Below are 22140 nucleotides of genomic sequence, written 5' to 3'. Positions count from 1 at the left end.
CGCATGGAGTAATGCAAGCAGGTCCGATTATGCTCCACTCCACCGCTTCCCACCTGAAATCAAAATAGACCAGAGTGATGTTTCACCCTACACGTGCAACAGGACTGACTTGTATCTGAAAAGAATGTAGCGATCCATTACTGAATACACTAAGTGAAGAGGCAGGGACAGTGCCTCGTTGCCCCTGTGGAACCCTTGCATCGAGTGCGGATGAATCAATGTGGTTAATTAGATTAGATGACCATGTAGCAAAAACTATTCAGCTCAGCTGTTGAGCTGAATAGATGTTTTTAAAATAACCAATCGAGTTGAGGCTCCTCGTTACCACCTGACCTTCTTTGGTTTGTCAGAGGGGTGGGTGGGTATTTAGGGACAATATAAGGTGAGTCAGCCACATCCGTTTCCTCCTCTTGTCTGTTCCCCTCTTCTTTCTTTTTCCTTTCCTTCACTTTCCTTTCCTTTCTTCCCTTTCTTCTTCTTTCTTTCCTTCCTCTTCTGTTCCTGTCCTCTTTTCATCTTTTCACTTCCTATTTTTCTTCTCTATTCTCGTACTTTCTTTTCTCTTGCTGCTTCTCTTTATCTTCAGCTAAGTCAAGACATAAGCAACATGGCCATGGAGATCTGTAAGTTTTAATGATTTTAATGTGTGCAGTTTTTAAAATACGTGTGTGTGTGTGTGTGTGTATGTTTATACAGACATAAAATCTCCCTTTACACAGCTCTGACCCTTTTGTAGCACGATTAATACTATAGATGATCTCTTAAAAATTATTGTGTTCTGCAACACGGAGTCTGATTTGTAGGCCTCGTTATATTTTGTGGAAAGAGACTCGTTTCTTGGTAGAGCAAATTGGTCATCTTTCCTTCACGTTATCTCTGTTCGCATGCATATTCTATGCCTCCGTGCGGATATGTACGAATAACAGCCAGAAAATATGTGCTTATATTTTTCTTTCTTCTTTGTTCCTACTTGGCATCTTTCAATATGTCGCGTGGCACTAGCGATAAGGAGAAAGTGAGTACTGGCTGCTGCAGTTTAATTTTAGTGGCACACAAATGACAACCAAGTCTCTGCTGCTGCTCTGGTGTTGTTAACTCAAATGTAAAATTAGAAATGTGGTAATTATTCGGCCATTATGGCTTTCTAGGGGAAACCATATCATAGTGTGTGTGTGTGTATGTGCTGGCCTTTAAAAATAGATCTCGCCCCACAAGGAGATGACCACCAGCTCAGCCATACTTCACAGGTCCTGTGCATCTGTGGGCTTTGCCAGCGGTGGCTGTGAGTTCTCGACTCTTCCCAGGAGCATTAAGCACTGGCTGCATTCAGTTCATCTTTGGTCAAAGCTCTTGTGCTTTAAAAGCTGACTCCTGGCGCGTAAACGCTCTTGACCCTGGTTGTAAACATTTGTCATACGTCTGGTTAGTTTTAGTTTTCACTGACCAAAATCATTTTGGCAGAAGGGTCCTTAAAGTTTGACAGCCCGACAAATTACACAGAATCCCTTGTTTTTCTCACACAGGCTTTGACTATGACTCACTATCCATCTGAACACGTTTCTTCTCTGGTACTGAAAATCTCCTTAAATATATATTCTTGAGCAACCGAAGTTTAGACAAGAACTTAAACACTGGATGACTGGGGAAAACATGTTTTGGGGCTTCGCGTCTTCTGTCAGTCCTCTGAGGGGATCGGGATCAAAGAAGATCGTTAATCTTAACATTTCTGTTTAGATTCTGGAGGCCATGACCTCCTCACTTTATCTTTCCACTGGGGTACTTGGTTGTTGTCATTCTGGGCTACTTAGGTGATGGCAAAGCCACCTGGATCCCAAGTTGACACTTGTGTTGTCCAAGCTGACACTCCGCCATGTGCTTCTGGAGTCTTCAGACGCTTGGAGGCCACACCAGTGCTCTGCATTGAGTTGTCTGCCGAAAGGCCCCAACTGTGCCCTGTGAGAGAAAGGGCAGCAGAGGGTGAGAGGCAGACCCGGTCGTTCTCCCTGATCTGCCATGACCACTGTATCTGGACAGTTACGTGTGAGTAGAAGGAAGGCATCTGGGTCTTGTCAGTGGTCGAGAGGCTCTAGACTGTGCCAGGCGTTGTGGGTCCGTGTGAGGAGCAGAGCTGAGGAAGTCTGACTGCGCTTTGACGTGTGCTTTGTGCAGTCACAAATCCAGAAAAATTCTGCCTGAGGCCCCAGAGGCCACGCCTCATCTCTACAGCGGGGTCTTGTTTTGTGAAGGAGCTGCAAACAGCCTGTTGCAGTCAGAAAAAAACAAAACAAAACAGTGTTTTCTGTTCCACAGCATTATGGACATAAAGTAAAACTTGAATTTGACAAACGCTACCATAAATCTTCCCCTCCCTAAGAATCGTGTGTGGAGGTCTTGATCCTTTTTTTTTTTAATCTTTTTTGTAATGTTTTATTTATTTTTAAGACAGAGAGACAGAGCGTGAGTGGGGAGGGGCAGACAGAGAGGGAGACACAGAATCGGAAGCAGTTTCCAGGCTCCTAGCTGTCAGCACAGAGCCCGACGCGGGGCTCTAACTCACGAACTGTGAGATCATGACCTGAGCCAAAGTTGGACACTCAACCCCCTGAGCCACCCAGGCGCCCCTAAGAGGTCTTGATTCTTAATCTGAACTGTGTGCAGCTGTTGGGGTGGGATGATTCTAGAGCTTTGTGTAAAATCAGATTTATGTAACGTTCTCCTACCCCAAAGAGGATGGGATGCACCAGCCTCCCGTGAGAACACCCTTTGCCGTCTGCGTGCATGAGACACTCAGAAGCGGTCTTATCCCCTCGTAGTGCATTCACAATTTTTGTGTCACATGATTAGCAGTTACTAGAATGGCCCATGACATTGTGTTTTAGGATTTAAAAACCTCAGCATCTCGGCCACACTGTGAAATACTCAAGGAGGCATCTGTTGTCTAAATCTAACCCCTTTGTCCAAGGAGAGCCACACAGAAACAAACTTGAGAAAAGTCTAATCTTCTTTGAAATATGGAGCCACCAGCAATAAGTAGACTGTATACCTTGCGGCGCACACGGGAACCTCATGTCGTAATCACCTAGAAGGATCCCTCCAAGGACTCTCTCCAAAAGTGGTTACCTTGCACATACTTTAGGGAGCTTTTTGGTTAAGTGGACAGGATTTTTCAATATGAATTTGCTGGTTTTCTAGTTGACTTAGATTTAAGTAACCAGATAGCAGCATGAAGAACAACATGCACACTCATACACACACACACACACACACACACACACACACACACACACAGCCCTACCTGTGGAACACTCGGATACACGAGAATATTCTAGAGCCACCCAATACTGGCTCTGCGTGGACCTGGGCCTGGGCAGAACAGCTTTGAGTGCACTCTGGCTGCACTCTGTAGTCTCATATTAGGATTGGGCAAAAGAGTTAATGTATTATTTGAAATTTCAAATGAAACCTGTTGTTGTTAAGACAAATACGTGATGCTCCGTGCACTTTACTTAGAAAATGTGGGTGCAATGCAGTAAATCCTCGTGTCAAATTAACAGATTTTCAGTGTGAGGTTTTATTTATCAGAGTCTGTCTTGTATATATCATTTTATTATAGATTGCATTTGATTTTGGAACAACTTGCATATATATATATATATATATATCCTAATTGCCCGAACTCTAGTGTTATAGAACAGGTTTACATGTTTTTATCCTAAAGCTAGGAATACAATTTCCCCAAATAGTGATGGTTTCATAAGTCACCTAGTTATATGTTGAAAAAACCTTGAGTTGGTAAGTATTTAAAAACTGAACTTGGTCTTCTTTAGAAATATATTGTTTAGACAGGGTATTATGTGAGTACTGATTCTGTAGGAAAAGAATCACCTTCGGTTTAAAGTTGCTGAAATTAACGGGAGGAAGTTGGGGTGGTGAACTCATAATTACTCTGAAATTGGATATCTCAAAGTGGCAAACATTTTTAGGCATTTCTAAACGGGAGTTAGAAAATGTTTTTGTATTGATATTTATACTGGTATGTCTGATATTTAGGACTTCTAACCATTATTGTCCCAATAATTGGTACATAACAAGTGTTCCATAAATAGTTGTACAACGAAGAAATTAATGAATGGAACAAACACACCTACGCACATGCACGGGCCCACACAGACACACGGGAATCAGCCAAAAGCATAAAGAGCTGAAAGCCTGTTCGATGTCCTCATCTGCCACGCTCCTTAGTGAAAATGTGCCTTGTAACACTTCTGATTCATTCAAGCCTTCTCCCGAAGGAAAGTAATTAAATGTTTTGTTTTAAACAGTTTCGTTTTCATATTGTAGGTAATAAGTGAGGAGCAACTAGTTTTTAGCTCTTAACAAAATGAGCAATTAGACACAGAAGTTCCTGCCAATAAAATTGAAATAAAATCTGTCATTATTCCAGTTCTTTGTTGAATTTGCTTTGCGCTGATGGGGACAATATGCTAAATAATACACTGGCGAGTTTTTTTTTAAGTAACCGAGAGAATTGGGATGTTTTAAAAGGTTGAAAAACAAGGTGGCAAATGTCTAGAAAATTGTTTAATTTTAAATGTAAAGCAAATGAGATAGGATCGTTGTGGTGTGATCATTTTAATAATGGCAATTTAAAACTTGCTCTGTTTCTTCTTAAAATTTTTTTTTTCAACGTTTATTTATTTTTGGCACAGAGAGAGACAGAGCATGAACGGGGGAGGGGCAGAGAGAGAGGGAGACACAGAATCGGAAACAGGCTCCGGGCTCTGAGCCGTCAGCCCAGAGCCCGACACGGGGCTCGAACTCACGGACCGCGAGATCGTGACCTGGCTGAAGTCGGACGCTTAACCGACTGCGCCACCCAGGCGCCCCAAAACTTGCTCTGTTTCTTAAATAGACGCTGTCTTTTGCCCTAAAAGGTTTGCTAATGTGATTTACTTACTTGAAAGTTCAACCCTGATACCTGACTTTAGGCTCTTTCTGTGGTCCCTGGAGCTGGACTCAATGGGCACACATTCCAACGCATTTAGTTACTACTTCTGTTAGCATGGGCAGGGAACTCAGGTTCTGCCTCAATTTCCTCATCTGTAAAATGGGACTGATAATAGTACATGGCCACAGAGATTTGTTTTGAGGATCAAATGAGCTGACACACGTAAAACATTGAAAGCAGCTTTTGCTGGATGGCAGTATTTATTTGGAGATTGTTATTATTAACCTTTGGGGCTAAGATGATGTCTAGGTTTCGATTTTAGCCTTAAGCTGGAAGGATTTTTTTTAACTAAAATTTTATTGCAGTGCTTTTCTGTAACTTTGGTGTTAAAAGTGGATGATTTGAGCTAGTGATTTCTTTGGAATCTATCAAAGTGGTTTCGTATCATTTAATTAAAAAGTTGTCAAATAAAATGTTAGTAATGATAGGGACGCCTGGGCGGCCCAGTTGGTTAAGTGTCCAGCTCTCAGTTTCAGCTTAGGTCCTGATCTCATGGTCCATGAGTTTGAGCCCTGCATTGGGCTCGATACTGACAGTGTGGGGCCTGCTTGGGATTCTCTCTCCCTCTCTCTCTGCCCCTCACCCATTCATTCTTGCTTGCTCTCTTTCTCTCTAAATAAATAAATAAATAAATACATAAATAAATAAATAAATAAACTTAAAATTTTTAAAAATATTATCTTAGTAATAATGATAAAGGCTATTCCCGATGCCTGAGTGATCATTCCAAAGCCAGTTTCCTGAGAATGTGGAGCTCAATACATCAGATTTCACCTACATTCTATAGCCGGTTCACACCAAGAAAGCCTTCATCATAAATCTTACACATCCCACAAGGGGAAGGGAAAACTTTCCTGCTTTGGTGGAGTTGGGTAGGTTTTGGAAACTTACCTGGATTTTAGTACCTTAGATTTGGTATCTTAAATTTAGTACCTTAAATTTTAGAAACTTACCTGGAAAATTGCCTGGATTTTAGTACCCTTAGGTGGTTTTCTTTAAAAAAAAAAAAAAAAAAAAAGAAAAAAATATTATTTTGGTTCAAATATCAAATTATAGATGAATATCTGCATATTTATTCATCTAGAGGAAATTCTGGGTTAGTTGAAATCTATTTCAGCTAGAATCGTATCATCGGTTTGAAATAGATCACAATTCATCAAAGTGATTGTTTTCTAAGATTGAATGATCAATAGAATTGCTTGATAAAGCTCTCGTTGGACCCCATCCTAGACCTGGGGGGTAGAGACTATAATCCCCACCCCCCACACCCAGTGATTCTGATCTGATAGCATGGTGGGTGTCACTGGCATTGGCCCCCTGTCCCTCCCTCTGTAGCATCTTGGTCCAATGCCTACCCATCCATGTGGCATGTGAATGGACCCACCTGCAGTGGGGCTTCATGGACGTTGTTCTAATTAGCTGTACGGTCAGGATATAAGTGACTAGGAAAAGCATACTTGCAAGGATCTAAGGATATTTTGAAAATCGAATTTTCCTTTGCTAAGTTTCTTGTGTCTTTTAAATTTTTTTAACATTTATTTTATTTTTGAGAGACAGGGTGTGAGGGGGGAGGCAGAGAGAGAGAGGGAGACACAGAATCCGAAGCAGGTTCCAGGCTCTGAGCTGACAGCACAGAGCCCGACACGGGGCTCAAACTCTTGAGCTGTGAGATCATGACCTGAGCCGAAGTCGGACGCTCAACCGACTGAGCCACCCAGGCGCCCCCCGACATCCTCTTATTTTTACCAGATCCAAAGCTCCACAGCTGTTTCTTTGAAATATAAATTGTTTGCTCAACTGCAGCGTATATGGGCAGAGCACGTGGGGAAGACAGCGCTGCTCCCAAACCCTGCATTCTCACGGTAGGGAGATCACGTGTCCGTTTGTAAGCAATTCACCTATAGTTCAGCCGGGCTCAGAGTGGAGATCACTTCTAATGCCATTGCTGTGTCACGCATGATGTAAAAAGAATGCTCAGTCATCCTGTCGCCTGATGTCATGTCTAACACATGAGAAGCAAGAAGGGGGATAGAAGGACAACGGGACACTCTGAACAGTTTTCCCTGAGAATAACTAGAACGAGGGGATTAAATTTCTGTTGGCCGTTAAGAGCCCGTGGTCACTTGTAACTGCCTATGTTTCTCCAGATTCCCAGGACCTTTGCTCAAATGACCTCAGCACCCTGCTGGCACACACATGGCACCCGAGTCCAAACAGATTCTCTTCTGACGCATAATGGGAAGAAGGGCTGAGGGTTGGTAGTTTCTGAGGTAGCTGAGTAGGTGAGTCCCGCCAACCTCTGGGCCGTCCCCTCGGGCAGATAGAATATGTCTATAAAAAAACCGAGGCAACATTTTGCTGACAGATTTCACACTATTCCACAGCCACACCCCTCCCACTATGCCGTTTACTGTCTCCTGGAGATGAATGTCTGGAATGAGAGATTCTTCCCCCTTGTTGCTGGCATGGCCCCTTTTCTTACAGTATCCAGATCTAATCTTGAACTTTGAGGCTGCCCCAAGTGGTGGGCTCCCAGGGAAACAGCTGGCTCCAGTCACCTTGAAGGATTCACTCTGAGTTCTGACTGGTTGAGATCAGCAGCTCTACAAGCCGTCGCTTTACTTCCAAGGTACTTCTGTCCCTCGCCTGCAGCATACTACAGAGCTGGGGACCGGTCTGCTTTGTAGCCACATCTAACCGGTAGTCAACCCGGCCTTTTTTGGTACCTCTTGAATTCAAGAACTTCTCTGCCTTTGACATTAGTTTGTTCCCCATTCCCCTCCAGAATATCCCGGGATGTTATAAAGTGTCGAGTAATTTTTATCTGAAACAAGGGGTGGCATTTGAACCATCATATGTCATAGGGACCTGCCTGCCAGAGCTAAAAAGAGACTCTTATCACATCCTGTCCTGGCTTGGGAGCATTTGGGGATGAGTAACCACTTGACACTTACTGGCGGTTCTCCCCTGCCGCCGGCCGTGAGGTGAGTCAGAGCTGTGTCCCCACAGCCCGTACATTTGAAACAGTTGCATCTTTTATTTTTTTATGTTTTTATTTTTTTAAGTTTATTTATTTATTTATTTATTTTGAGAGAGAGAGAGAGAGAGAGACAGCATGAGTGGGGGGAGGTGCAGAGAGGGAGAGAAAGAGTCTGAAGCAGGTTCCACGACATCAGCACAGAGCCCGACGAGGGGCTCGAACCCACGAACTGCGAGATCGTGACCTGAGCCAAAACCAGGAGCCGGACGCTTAACCGGCTGAGCCACCCAGGCGCCCCTGAAACAGTTAAATCTTTTAGAGAGAGGGGCTTTTGAGTGCTTTCAGACCTTAAAACAAAAAATGCGAAGGAGCGGTGTTCTCAAGGTAGTGAACGAGCTTTCTTCCTACCAAACGAAAGTAAAGCACGAATTACATTGAGAGGGATTTGGGTAAGGCTGTTGAATTGTAGAGATTGTCATCGGTGTAGACACTGAACTGAGGGAGGAGAAGGCAACCTTCCTCTCAGGCACCTTGTGGGTATTATCGTTATGTATTACTCACTGGCAAACACACCAGTGTAACTCGGAAATGTGAAAGCAAGCCATGCTTTGGGTACTGGAGAGCCTCGGGAAGCCCTGAAGCTCAGAGGTGCCGTGCACACACACAGTCACAGTTTGATGGGACACAGTTTGTGTCACAAGGCACGGGAGTGGAGGCCCGGGAGGGAGTCCACGGAGACTTCACAGATGTAGACGATGGGTAGGAATTTGACAAGTGGAATGATGGAGGTTGGCGGGCAAGAGGGAAGGGCGGATGAAGGTACCATGAATGGACATTGTTCGGTCAACGGAGAGCCTTGAATGACGAGAAAAGGGGTGTGTGTTTCTTGGCCACAGGAAACCTTGGGACTTTGGGCCGCTGAAGGATGGGCTACTGAGGTAGTGAGGAGGCTGGGATTGTACAAGTCTTGAAGCACACTGACGGCAGCAGGAAGAGAAGGGAAGGGGTCAGGGTGGCGTGGGCAGGATCGCCCAGCCCGAGGGGTTGCTTGGATGTGCAGGAAGGAAAGCAGGTGCAGCGCGGTGCCTTCAGTGAGAGAGGATTCTGCTGCAGAGATAACGCCAGTCCTCTCCTCGGCTGTCTCGAGGCGTCTCTCCCAGTAGAGAACCAGTCCTGCCCAGCTGCACGTCTGTAGGTAGCCTGAGTGATCACCGAGGGCCTTTTGTGACCTTCTGTAGAGATGCAAACAAGTTGTCAGTAGATGCCTGTCTTGCAATACAGTTAATCACAGAGCAAATTATTTGTTGCATAAAAGCTCGACAGAAAACCTGGAGACAGGTCCCGTGGCTTTGTCCTTCCTCTGCTTATTCCAGGTTCCCATCTCCTTGAGCCTTGCCCATGAATGGGACTGGAGTAGTTCAGGAAGGCTGTGGCCTGATTTGGCTTGCTCCCAGCTCTGCTTCAGGGATGTGGCCTGGGTCACAGCCCAGGTGAACCTGGGCCTCTGAGCATCTTTTGAGGCAGAGAACAAGAACTTGACACTGTTAAAAGCTGTACCTGCAGACATCCCGCTGGAAGACCTCAGAGGAAGGAAAGACCATGTCTATGAAGGCAATAAAATGGATAAAATATCAAGGAATGATTTAACCTGAAGTATCTGAAACCTAGGTGTAGAAATCTGTAAAACACTCCTCAATAATTCAAGAAGAATTTGAAAAAAAAGTAGAAAGGCGTACCTCGTGCTCATCGTAGCACTGTCTCTATGTAGGTTTACATTTTTTCAAAATAAAACAATTAAGTACTAGAATGAAACAGGAAAAATTTCTTCATAGCTGTAGGTTTGGCAGACCTTCCCTACTGCTTTACAGTGCAGAAGCCATGAAATAAAAGATTGATAAAAATTAACCGTATTTAAAAAACTCCACCACTTTCCCACGGGGGGGGGGGGTTAGGGGGGTGCGAACCACCAAAGAGAAAAGAAAAACTAGGAAAACTACCTGCAGCTCCTATCACAGATACGTGATTAACATATTAATATGTAAACTTCCAGAAATCCTAAACACACACACACACACCAAACCAAACCAAACCAAATCAAAGCAAAAAAAAAAAAAAGCACTGGAGGAAAATTGGCAAAGCATCTAAACTGACAACACACAAAATGGGAGAGAGGACATTTAAATGGGTGTAAATCAGGTGAAAAGGTGCTCAATTGGCATTCAGAGTAAAAGAAATAAAAATGTACTGTGACCAGCAAGCCTCAGTAGAGCGAACATCTAGAAGTCAGTTATGAGCTGGGGAACCAAGAACCATTGCTGATGGGAATGAAAATGGCACCATGTCTGTGCAGGGCAGTTTACTTACATCAGAGGTTATGCAGTGTAGCTTTGTGTCAAATAGCAGACTTCGATGCCCATCGACAGGGGGCTGGGTGGGTAAATGATAGACTACTGCGCAGCTGTGACAAGATGAGGGCAACGTGGGAAGATGTCGTCTGTGCACCTGTAGGGACAGATCCCCAAGGAACATCACTTAGGGTGCTCTGTGTTTGTGCACAAAAGGCACAGGGAAGCATTTGCTCGTATTTTCTTGCCTAAAGAAAGTCTGTAAAGACCGACCAGAAACTAATCGTGCACTAGGAAACCAAGGAGAGGGCTGGCACGTTTCCCTGCAAACCTTCTCCTACTTTGTAGCTTCACTGGAATCACATGAATCAAGAAATTACAAACGTAAGCTGGGTTTTAAGAGACCGTGCTGTGGGCTCAGGACATAGAGTCACCTTTGCAGATCAAGTTCTGGTTTTATGTATTACATCTATTAGCAGTATAATTTTATACGAATCGAGTAAAAATCCAAAAATAACAGTTAGGTCATTTGAAAACATATGCCTCAGGTGCCCATTAAATGTGCTTTTCAATATACGTTTTGTTCAGAATGTGGTCTGACCAGCTCTAGATGGGTACTTGGATTAAGTAAGATCTTGCAAGTGTTGTGAGGGGGAAGGCTCCCTTCAGCCATTCCTCTGCCATTTCATCACCTTCCTGGTCCAACCAGCTGCTCTAATAAATGTGAATACCAGGTATGTTTCAAAACTACAGGTGAAGAAATCAGATGAACTGTCTGGCCATAAATTATATCCTGATTCTCTGGAGAGTTTTTAGCCCGGAGCCAGAGCCGTTTTACTTGTGTTTGAGACTTCAAGCATTTGCTTGCTGGATGCCTTTTTCATTTTTGTTTTAAAAACTGCACATCCGCACCTGTCAGCTTCACACCATGCGCAACAGAACTCCTTCTGTGCGAGACAAAGATTGCTATGTTTAGTCTTTCGGGAAACCAAAGTACTAACTTCTCTCCTCCCCATTTCTTTTCTCCTTCTTCTTTTCTTAAGTTGAGAGAGAGAGAGAGAGGAGAGAACCGGCGGGGGAAGGGCAGAGAGCAGAGAGAGGGGGTGGAGGGGACAGACGAGCAGAAGCAGGCTCTGTGCTGATGGCAGAGAACCCCGGGTGGGGCATGAACTCACAAACCATGAGATCATGACCTGAGCCGAAGTGGGATGCTGACTGAGCCACCCAGGTGCCCCTTATTTTCTTCTTTATAAGGAAGAAAGAAGGGGTTCTTTGCAATTCCACTGTTGTGTATTAGGTCAGAGGATGAGAGAGAAGGGCCGGGGCTGTGGGGCTGTCACAGGGTTACTCCTTCACAGGGACTAACTGCTTTTCACGGCACAACTGTGCCCTGGTGACCACTTGCTTTCATTCAACTCAAGAAAAGGCACCTCCAAGGGGGGGAAAGAAGGGACTCTGAGCATCCAGTAATCAGGCCCTTGGGGAAGTCCTTCCACATCATCTTAGTGGAAATGTAGAGATTCTAAAGAATTTTTTGGTATTTCTCTCCGCTTTCCGTTTAACATTAGATGTAGTCCTCTTTCAGACCTGACAGTTTTCATCTTTACACATTATATTACAAAGCCATGAAAACTGCAGCTTTGCCAAGTTCACACATTTACAGGTGTTTGCTTAGAAGGTGGGACCGTACACCCATTTATATTGTATTCGAAATGGAGACATTTGTGTGTCCTCTCTTCTAAAAATCATTGTGGTGGTGAACACTGAAGCTGCCCCAGCCCCTTCGTGGAAGAGCGTGGGCTTTCTTGCTGGTGGAGCCTGGACCCAGGGTCCTGCCTGCCCCGGAGCGGCGGGTGAAAGCGTGGCAGGCAAGGCAGTGGTGTTGGAAGTTATACCACGTTGGGGGGGGGGGGGGCGCGGTGCTTGGTGAAACATCCCAACGTGTTCTCCTCGTCTGTGAACTGTTGCAGCATAGGCAAAGCTGTGCTGGCAGGGACGGGTGTTTTGGATTGTTCATAGCCCCATACGTGGTTAAACGCGAAAAGATCGAAACGTAACCTGATAATCCAGGGTCCCGTGTTTTGAAAGATCGCTAGCAGATCTCTCACGTAGACCCCCAAACACTCACTGATTTGGATGAAGTGGAATTTACAGTGATCCTAGCAGACCGTGAGCTGGTAAAAAGAGAAACAATTAGAGTAAAACTGGATAAGGGTCCAAGAGCACAGACTGGACAGGTGACGATGTGTGTACATGTGTGCTGGGAAGGAGTGCCAGAGTGATTTGGGGAGCAGCTGAGGCACCAGGTAGCCTCGTGGAGCCGGAAGCTGTATCATAGACGGGAGTGTCCTCGATCCTTAGAACAACCTTCTAACCTCCGTCTTAGGTGGGCTATAATTGACCCCGGAGCCACTGAGCTGGAAAACGCCACTGCTGGGGTTTGAACTCTTGTCTATCTGAAAGAGCCCAAGCCCTTGACCTCCGGGCAGCTCTTTGCATTCAGTCCGATCCAAGTCCTGTCATTAGTTGCCTATGGTGGTATCAGAGCTGAAAGCCATGGGTTCGGTCCTGAAATGGGCCCAGGGCAAGACCTTTGGTAAAACTGATGTGTAAATCTGATGCGTGCGTTGGTTTTCGATTAAAACGTGGCATGTGGTATTTTGGAAAACAAACTGAACAAATAAAACTCTAGGGGGGATTTGTTTTGTTTTTCGTGTCTTTGGGAACTTATTTATGCTGGTGGTGTTAGCTATTTTCTTTGGATGACAATCTTGTGTAATTGTAGTAACATGTTTCTGTGATACAGAGGATGAAAACCACAACAAAATATAAAGCTTTCAAGTTAGCACATGAGTAATGTAGATTAATGACAGAGGAAAATGGAGCCAGGAAAGAGGGTTTTAGAGAAGAGAGCACAGCAGACACCAGGGGAGTGCCTGTGTCCTGTGGTTATATCTTGATTTCTGCAAGTGCCTTGCTCACCATCTGTGTGTTAGAAATGAACTGGCACTTAATCGTAACACGTATCAATGTAATTTGGGTCTGTTGGTCCTTCGAGCTATGATCTGCTACAGAAGGGGTCCCCTAGCATGGAGGCGTGGGAGCGGGCTATGCGGTGCAACAGAGGGCCGTTAGTTAGGATGACCTTTCGTGGTCTCGTCTCCTCCTTTCCCTGGTTCACTGGCAACTTGTTTGGCTAACTTTTTAGCATAATTCCACTCCAGGAGTTCGAGTGGGGTCCTTTTCTCCCCAAGTTCTGGGACATAGTATTTGAATCACATACTCACTGATAATGCTTGTTTAAATACACCACCTGGCGACAAACTTTACCACGTAAATGTTGCTGGTGTTTAAAAAAGGAAACTCCTGAGTTCTTGCTGTCTTGCCTTTGCTGCTGATGCCACCTTGGCCAACCTGTGTGGGCTCCTTCGTCAGATGGGGAGGTTCAAGGAGCCTCGGGTCTTACCCCAGGCTGCTCCCGACACATCTCTCTGGGGGCAGTTCTCACAAGATCCCCTAGCCTGGATCCCACCTGTGGATTCTGGTCCCATCGGTTCTGGGGTGTGGCTGGGGCAAGGGGGAGGGGGGCGCTAAGGCTCTTGAGGAGGGTCTGACACTGTGTTAAAGAACCATCGGCTAATCCAGAGGATTTCCAAAGCCCGTTCCATCCCTAAAGGTAATGCTACCATGAGGTTCCAAATGAAAGTTAAATTTTTCAGTGATTCTTACAAGAATTTCATCTCGCCCAAAGTGCTAAAGAGTAGAGCACCTTTTTTGCTACTTGTAGCGTATTTTCTCAGTTCATTCGTGGGCGACATGTAAATGATACCTTGCCCCTACCTCCACTTGGTCCATTCAGAATGACAGGCATTCAGAATAGCAAATGACACAGAAGAGGGCTCCAGTTAACAATATCCTAGTTAACGTAAGCTTCGTGAACATCTTTCACATTTGCTATAAATTACATTTGCCCTGTGGGCTGTGGTTCTCGCAACTCACGAGGAACCCAAATCTGGCCAGGCGACCGTCTGGGCATTGATTTTCGTTTTTGTGCTTCCCACTGGAGGGCTTCAAAACAATTTAAAACGTACAAGAACGACTGAGCAAACACTGGGGAAAAAAACGAAAAGAGAAACAAGAAGTGTCTTGTGATTGAGAACTTGTTCTACATTTTCTAGGCAACAGGAAAAAGCAGCTGTTAGCCTGTGAGTTTGCCCAAAGGCCAAAGTCAAGCTCAGGAGTCAAGGGTTGAACTCAGCGTGGGGAGAGTCAGACCCTCAGTCAGCCTGAGACTCCCCTTCTGTCTGTGTCTCCAAATAGTTACTGACTTGCTCCAACTAGTTACTGCGGAGACCAACTTTTCCTGCTAGAGAACGCTTTTTTTTTTTTTCTCTTTGCCAAATCAGCATGATCAAATATTTCTAAAGCTAAACCAAATGATATATTGGCTTGCAAAGTTTATCCACACCCTTGCATCAACTTAAAAAAAAAAAAACCTGAGCTGCCTCTGGGAGGGAGTGGGGAGAGGCTATTTTGTGCTCAGAAAGATGCCCCGAGGCAGCTGTAGATAGCATTGTTTTTGTTCAGCTTTGGCAGGGCTGGCCTGTGCATTAGCTCATGTTCCAAATCTGTCACCAGAAGAATGTAGCGAGAGTCTTGTTTCCATCTCTTTCTCACTTCACCCTTTGCTTAGCCAGAGTCCAGTGTCTACAGAGCCAGGATCGCAAAGACTTAAAAACAGCAGTTTTGAATAAAGCCTAATAGGCTTTTCACATGATTCATAAGAAGAAAGGAAGGCACTTCTCCCAATAGCCCAAGACGCACATTTCCAGGCCCGGTGCCCTGCTCACCGCAGAGGTGGTCGCTGCTGGGGTTTAGAACATATGGGATAATCCTTTTCTTTTTTTTTTAAAAAACTTTTTTTTAACATTTATGTATTTTTGGGACAGAGAGAGACAGAGCATGAACGGGGGAGGGGCAGAGAGAGAGGGAGACACAGAATCGGAAACAGGCTCCAGGCTCCGAGCCATCAGCCCAGAGCCCGACACAGGGCTCGAACTCACAGACCTCGAGATCATGACCTGGCTGAAGTCGGATGCTTAACCGACTGCGCCACCCAGGCGCCCCTGGGATAATCCTTTTCAAAGTCTCTGAAAGTCCTCACTGAAGTGGGAGAGTGGAGAGGCAAGGAGGGAGGGAGGGTGGAGGGAAGGAGGGAGAGGGAACTAGAGCCGGGAGCTGCCAGGCTCCAGACTTGAACCTGCCATTCAGGTTGGTCACCTCTGCCTTCAAAACCTCAAGCAGGGAGCCAGGGCTTTTGTGCAGTTTTCGGGTCGGACAGCCCTTCTTTAGCCTCACACCCTTGTTGGGGACCCCCCGGGTGAGCTGTGTGCTTTCCTCACCTCTCGCCAACTCTGGCGTAGCCTCTCTGGGGGTCCGCTTCCTCATCTGTGAACGGGGAACCGGGGGAGTTCCCCGTCATGCCAGCAGGACCATGTGAAGCCACGTTGACTGAAGGGCTTTGACGATGACAAAACCCTTTGCCAATGTCCATTTTTGTGAAGTGAAGACCAAGTGAGGTATTGAAAGCACATCGTGTGCCGTTGAAGGCTGTATACGTGGAAAGAGCAAGTGTTGATTTATGCTTGCCTTGCCGTGGGCAACTTCTGTCTGTACCTGCCACGGGGCAAGAACTTGGTTTCCACAGGTAAGGAGGTGGGAAAGGGGAGAGCGCAGGGGCCGATGGGGTGACCCCTCTGGCTGAAGGTCCAGCGGGCTCTACCCGTACCTCACAAATTGTGGCATCGTTCCCCAAACCCTTTCACCACTCTTGCTGACGGCTTGTGAAGTGCTTTCACCATGAACTCTGTACCCAGAGGAAAAGGAATTTTTACTTTATTTTTTTACGTTTATTGATTTATTTTTTTTTTAATTTTTTAGTGTTTATTTTTGAGAGAGATAGAACATGAGCGGTGGAGGGGCAGAGAGAGAGAGAGAGAGAGAGAGAGAGAGAGAGAGAGAGAGGGAGAGGGAGACAGAATCAGAAACTAGCTCCAGGCTCTGAGCTGTCAGCATAGAGCCCATCGCAGGGCTCGAACTTACAAACTGTGAGATGACCTGAGGGGAAGTCGGATGCTCAACCGACTGAGCCACCCAGGTGTCCCCGCATGTTTATGTATTTTGAGAGAAAGAGAGCAGGGAGGGGCAGGGAGAGAGAGAGAGAGAAGAGAGACAGCGAATCCCAGACAGGCTCCATGCTGTCAACGCAGAGCCCGATGCAGGATTCGAACTCACAAACCGTGATATCATGACCTGCGCTAAAATCAAGAGTCACTCAGGCGCCATGGGAAAGGGATTTTTAAAAGACAAATGGCAGGTGCGTCCACCTGGCGCAGCTGAGCTGTCACCAGGGGGAGGTTCTCACGAGGGGAAGGGGCACGAGACGTGCAAACCACCACCTCGTGATGCGCCACTGTGGAAAAGCAGGTTCTGGAATGGTCTCTGAAGGAGACCTGAGGAGTGATGACCCACAGGAGGCCGCAAGGGCAGAAGGACAGCTGCTGTTCTCCCAGTGACCACTGGGGGCAAGGGAAGGAGGAGAAAGCAGGCCCAGAGGGTTGAGCACCTGCCGCAGGGCAGTTTGGCGAGGTGGGTCGCTCCGTTTGTGCTCCGTGACCGGTGGCCTGGTGCCTGTAGTCCTGTGGTGAGCGCCATGGACACAATCACGATCACGTGGAACTGTGAGGCACTTGAAGAAGGCGTGTGGGACAGTGGGGGTGGAGCCAGCCCGCGGGGTAGGAACAGGTAGAAACCAAGAGCAAGAATGGGCTGTGGGCTTTTCCCCTGTGCGATCTGTATGTATGTCTTTAAAACGGAGTTTAAAAGATTTACCCACCCAAAGGGTAGTTTGTTCTGGGCGTACTTAATTCTTTCCCCGTCGAGAAACTGAGTAGTAGGATGAATGGAATTCCTTTCCTTTTCTATTCAATGGAGGGGCTATGGCCCTTCTGTTCCTGTGTCCCCATCCTGCGTAAGTAAGTGTCCTTGCTGTCAGTGTGCCGTCCCCACGCTGTGCCCCGCGAGGCCTTGCATGTCGGCTCTAGCAGGCTCGCTGGGAACAGGACCGCTCTACCTGCTCTCCGGGCAAACCTCCTTTCAGTGCTCCCTGAGGCTGTGCACACCTGTCTTCAGTCCTGGAAACATGGAGGGGGCCACTTCCGGGGCCCCGTGTACAAGAACCCCAAATTCCACGAAGGAGGAGACCAATCTAGTTTGGACTTTCACTGCCTGGCTTTGCAGATGTTGGGTAGCAAAGGCATACCTAAGGAGATGTGAAGGAGTCCTCCAGCACTGGGCCAGCTCCTCCTCCCCTCTTTCCTTAGCGTTCTTAACCTTCCAGAAGCTTCTCAGCATCTCTTCAGAGGCTGGGGAATCAGACAACCAAGCTGTTTAGAACTGGGTGTACATTAAGAATGAAAGGGCTTATTGAATCTCCAAGGATAGGGTTTGGAATCTGTACAGTTAATAACATACTGTCTTCTTTTTTTTTTTTTTTTTTTTAATTTTCTTTTTTTCAACATTTATTTATTTTTGGGATAGAGAGAGACAGAGCATGAATGGGGGAGGGGCAGAGAGAGAGGGAGACACAGAATCGGAAACAGGCTCCAGGCTCTGAGCCATCAGCCCAGAGCCTGACGCAGGGCTAGAACTCACGGACCGCGAGATCGTGACCTGGCTGAAGTCGGACGCTTAACCGACTGCGCCACCCAGGCGCCCCCATACTGTCTTCTTTTTAAAAAAAATTATAGGACTTGTGTGTTGACTGTAGCTTAATATGTATACAGTGTTAAACACTCTTGATTAAGTTGGACACACTATTCAAAGTATATATTATATGACTTTATAATTGTAGATAGTCTATTTCAATAATTATAAAATCTGTGGCCAGCTTGGGAACTTCTGTAACGTTTCATTCTTTTCCTTAGAGGGTTTGGGCTGGAGGTGAATTGCCCAAGCGCTGTGGGTTCCTGGGTGTGATAAAGGAAGCAGGGGGGTCAGGAGTAGCAAGTATTTGACATATTCGGGTTTTGGTAACCAGCCTGGCCAGAGTTTAGTGAAAGCCACCTGAATTCTGAGGACCTGAGTCTGAGGGAGAACTAACTGGGTCCCTGGGCCTGGAATCTTCCTGGAGGCTGGGGTGGGGGGGGTGGGGTGGGGAGAATAAGATGTGTCCCCCCTCCCCCTGCGCCAAGGTCCCAACTGAAGCTTTTTGGGAACTTGAGGGACAGCAGCTGATACTCTTCATGTGCAGGTTTCAGGGCAAAGGTCAGGCACTTACCAGTTTACTTCCAACCTCCCCTCAGAGTCCGCAGGAGACCCGGGGACCAATTGTGCTTTGTTTGCACTTTTAAAATCGGGTGAAATTTGTACAAAACATTTGTATACATCTGTATAAAACATTATGATACAGTTTCAGTGTAAAACTACAGACCCCCCCCCTCCTTTTCTCACAAGTGCCCCCAAACTATGCAAATCTTAACAGGGCTGCTATCAGAAGTTTTAAGTATAACACAGAGATGAGGGCCACAACCTCTGAGGTATGTTTAAGCCTGGGTCACTATTTCTGATAACTTGTGATGTGCACCCGAATATCCAAAGCCCTGCCTTTGTTTAAAGCTTTAAAAAAAATCAATAATTTAGAACTGTGGAGATTTGTTTCCTTTAAATTTGGACACCGGGTTGAAGTTCACGGATGGCCCCCACCCTTTCTCTAGCTCTGCCAAAATGAGGTAGAACATAAGTGAATAGAAACATTTGGGTAAATTGTTTGAATTTTGTTTATAGGGACAGTATAGCGCTCACACAGATTTTGCTTGCAAATCCACTAGGCTTTCTTTTCCAAGTCAGCATTTTACCTGCCAGAGCTCACTTTTGAATATTGTAACAGTAGCTGTTTCCGTGTCTTGTTAATTTAGATCACGCAGTGGGTCTTGTGAGACGCCACCTGCCTTTTCCTACAGAAGTAACAGAGACCCGTAGCTGTGGACCCCTTGACATTTAAATCTCCATGGTGGAGACCTCGCCATTAAGGGGAAAAAAAAATCCCAGCAGCAAGAAACTGAACAGCATCCGGGCAGGTGAGGTAGAATTTCAAACAGAAATGGGAACCCACAGGTATTCAGCTTTTGTGAGAGTTTGTGCTCCTGAGAGACTCTGTCATCCTTGGTCTTGTGAACTTGTACTTCCCCACGTGTGGTGGGCGAGAGCCCTTCTCAGCACGGAGCGTCCCGCGGCCAAGGCCAGTGCACCAAGTTGGCACGACAGTGATCTCTGCTACCCTGGCACATCCCAGAGCACCTAACGTCTTGTAAGAACTCACTTCGGAATGGCATTAGTTGTGGTTCTGCCACTTTCCAGAAAGGTGGGGGACAGGAGAGTGAAACAATAGCGTGCTACAGCCTCGGAATGCATGTTTATGGTTTCGTCAGATGTGAGCTTCTGAATCAGATGTTCACAGCACCGTGATGTTTATACACAAAACAATATATTATTGCCTCAGTTTGTATGTCTAAAGAGAGACCTGTTACTTTTTCATGAGCCTGCCTCACTTTTATAACTATCGGTATTTTAGTTTACGATACGGACAACTGAAAACAGCAAAAGCCCTTTCATTTAGCTGATAATAAAGCGTCATTAGTTTGGATTTCATGGGTCACTTTATTTAGCAGATGCTTGCTGAGGGCACCTGGAACCAGCTCTGAGGCTGCCTGGGCGAAGGGAAAGGTAAAGGGGAGGGGACAGTGACAGAGAAGACGTTGAAGAGACGGACTAGCAGGACAAAATCACTCATGTTTCCCGAGTATCCGATAGTGGGCTCCTGTAACATGTATTTCGCACACATTAAAACAAAAGGCCACTGGGCATGTGGGACATTGTGTTATACTTGCGTATTTATTACTAGAATGGAATTTTCTCCTGTATCCTTACTCATTCTGTTTCCCCAGCCCCAGAACAGGGCTCGGCCTCTAGGACACTTCGTGTATTATTTGTTGAGTAAATGAATGAAATCACTTCCTAACCTTTCAGCTCGTATGTATCTCAGAGATGTTAAAGCTGCTGTCAGCAAAAGCGTCCAGACTTCATGCTTTCCGCTTAAGAACGGGTGTTTTGTAAAGTGGACTTTGGAAAATCCGTCAACTCTTTTCAGCCACTAGGGGACGAAATAGTGCAGTTAAGGAATCAAGTCTTTTTAATTCTTTTTAAAAAGAAAGGTTAGTTCTTGAACTAATACTCTCAGATGTGGATAGCGGTGGCTAAGTTAAATCAGCATTGCAGGAGGGAGTTTAAAGCTGTATCAGCATATTTTAAGCTGAACACAGGGTAAGCATGTGTCCGGGGTAAAAATATATCCATAAAAATAGCCTGACAATGTGCTTAAAAACAAAGTATTATATAAATAGGCAGCAAATGAAGATCTAGTCCTTAATAATTTTAAAGTCTCTTTCTGCCACCCAATCAAATAGCTTACACGGTCTAATAGCCAAAAAACAAAACAAAACAAAACAAAACAAAAAAACAACGATGCAATGTGCATGGTAAAGAGAAAGCTCTTTGCTCGTCTGAACACCAAGTGATCTGATAAAAAATCCACCGTGCAGCCTATTGTACCTGGCACAGTTTTAATTTCAGGGGGACAGTGCTGTGGTTGTAGTTCTGTTAACTGGAGGTTGACTGAATACATATACCTTCAAACTGATGAGCAGCTGCTGCTTTAATGGAATCAGGTCCATGAATACACCTCTTGTGCGCGAACCTGTTGGACAACCTTGCTTAGGATGGCAACGCCAGCGAGCACAGTAATATCTTTACTGTTCAGGAGAGAGTCACAGGGACTGGAAGATAGGACTTTTTCTTTCTTGACGACATTTAATTAGAATAAATTTAAGATGAGCTCAGTTGTCCCTGTTGATGATTTTTTTTTTTATTGTCTTCAGTTCACAGTCTCTAGCGCCCTGAGGTCTGACCACGTAGGAATTCCACGGTAGATCCAGGTCACCCTGCAGGCGCCACGCCTTCCCTTTCCTCTCACTGTCTCTTCCTCCTTCTCCTCAAGGGGTCCTGGTTGCCCAGCCTGCTGCTGGCAGGGGTCGGTGGCCAGTAGCTAGGAGTCGCCCCTTCTTTCCTTTTCCTGGCCTACTCTCCCTAGAAGTGCTAATTAGGAATCAAACAGCCACAGGAGCTGGCAGTTGAAGAAGAAAAGGGAGTAACAATGCTTCAGTGCTCTCTAACTTGGCCTTGAACAATGGGAAATTAGCTGTTCGGGAGTAAAATAAACATAGAAGCCAACCGGGCGGCTGGTGGCCTACACCTGCCGCCCTATGATTTCTCTCTGCCTTCTTAGGGGGGACAGGGACCCAGGGCAGCTCCACACCCCCGGGTCTGCCCACACCCTGGGGCCCCTGTGGTTCCCGCCTACTTTGCCTAATTTAGAGGCGGTAAAGGAGAGTGCAAGCCGATTCCTTTGAGGTTGTGAGGACAGAGGCTTGTTAGGACAATATGGAGGTTGGTGTGTGTTTTTGAAACTCTCCTTTCCAAGGCTGCTTTTTCCAGGAGCTTAAGGACAAGCTTTGGGTTTTCAGTATCCCACACCCCTTGCTTTTTCTCTTTGTTACGAATATCTAGACAGGGATTCCTGAATGCCTCTGTTGGAGCATCCCGTAGGGACTGAGTAGGTAAACCCTGGATTCGTGAAAACCAGAAATTGATCTAACATTTTTATCCCCAACATATCAGCAGTGCGTAGGCCT

At 45.9% G+C, this 22140-nt stretch overlaps 1 protein-coding gene across 6 annotated transcripts in view; it reads left to right on the top strand.

The window, feature by feature from the left end:
- Window positions 1-22140, top strand: part of SVIL (supervillin) — a 235007-nt gene that overhangs the window by 91504 nt on the left and 121363 nt on the right. Inside the window, exon 1 of one of the 6 annotated variants that reach the window (XM_040451069.1) lies at window positions 482-623. The exons of 4 other annotated variants lie outside the window; for them this stretch is intronic. In XM_040451069.1, coding sequence (XP_040307003.1) covers window positions 608-623 — 16 coding nt within the window. In that variant the 5' untranslated portion in view covers window positions 482-607. Of the gene's footprint in view, window positions 1-481; window positions 624-15957; window positions 16041-22140 lie in introns of those variants that run through there. One more of the 6 variants, XM_040451071.1, reaches the window with a different exon arrangement.

This window comes from Herpailurus yagouaroundi, unplaced genomic scaffold (assembly GCF_014898765.1).
Source record: "Herpailurus yagouaroundi ecotype Mexico unplaced genomic scaffold, PumYag 203, whole genome shotgun sequence".
Classification (NCBI taxonomy): Eukaryota; Metazoa; Chordata; class Mammalia; order Carnivora; family Felidae; genus Herpailurus; species Herpailurus yagouaroundi.
Note: the sequence above shows the minus strand (reverse complement) of the source record. Positions and strands in the feature narration are given on the sequence as shown.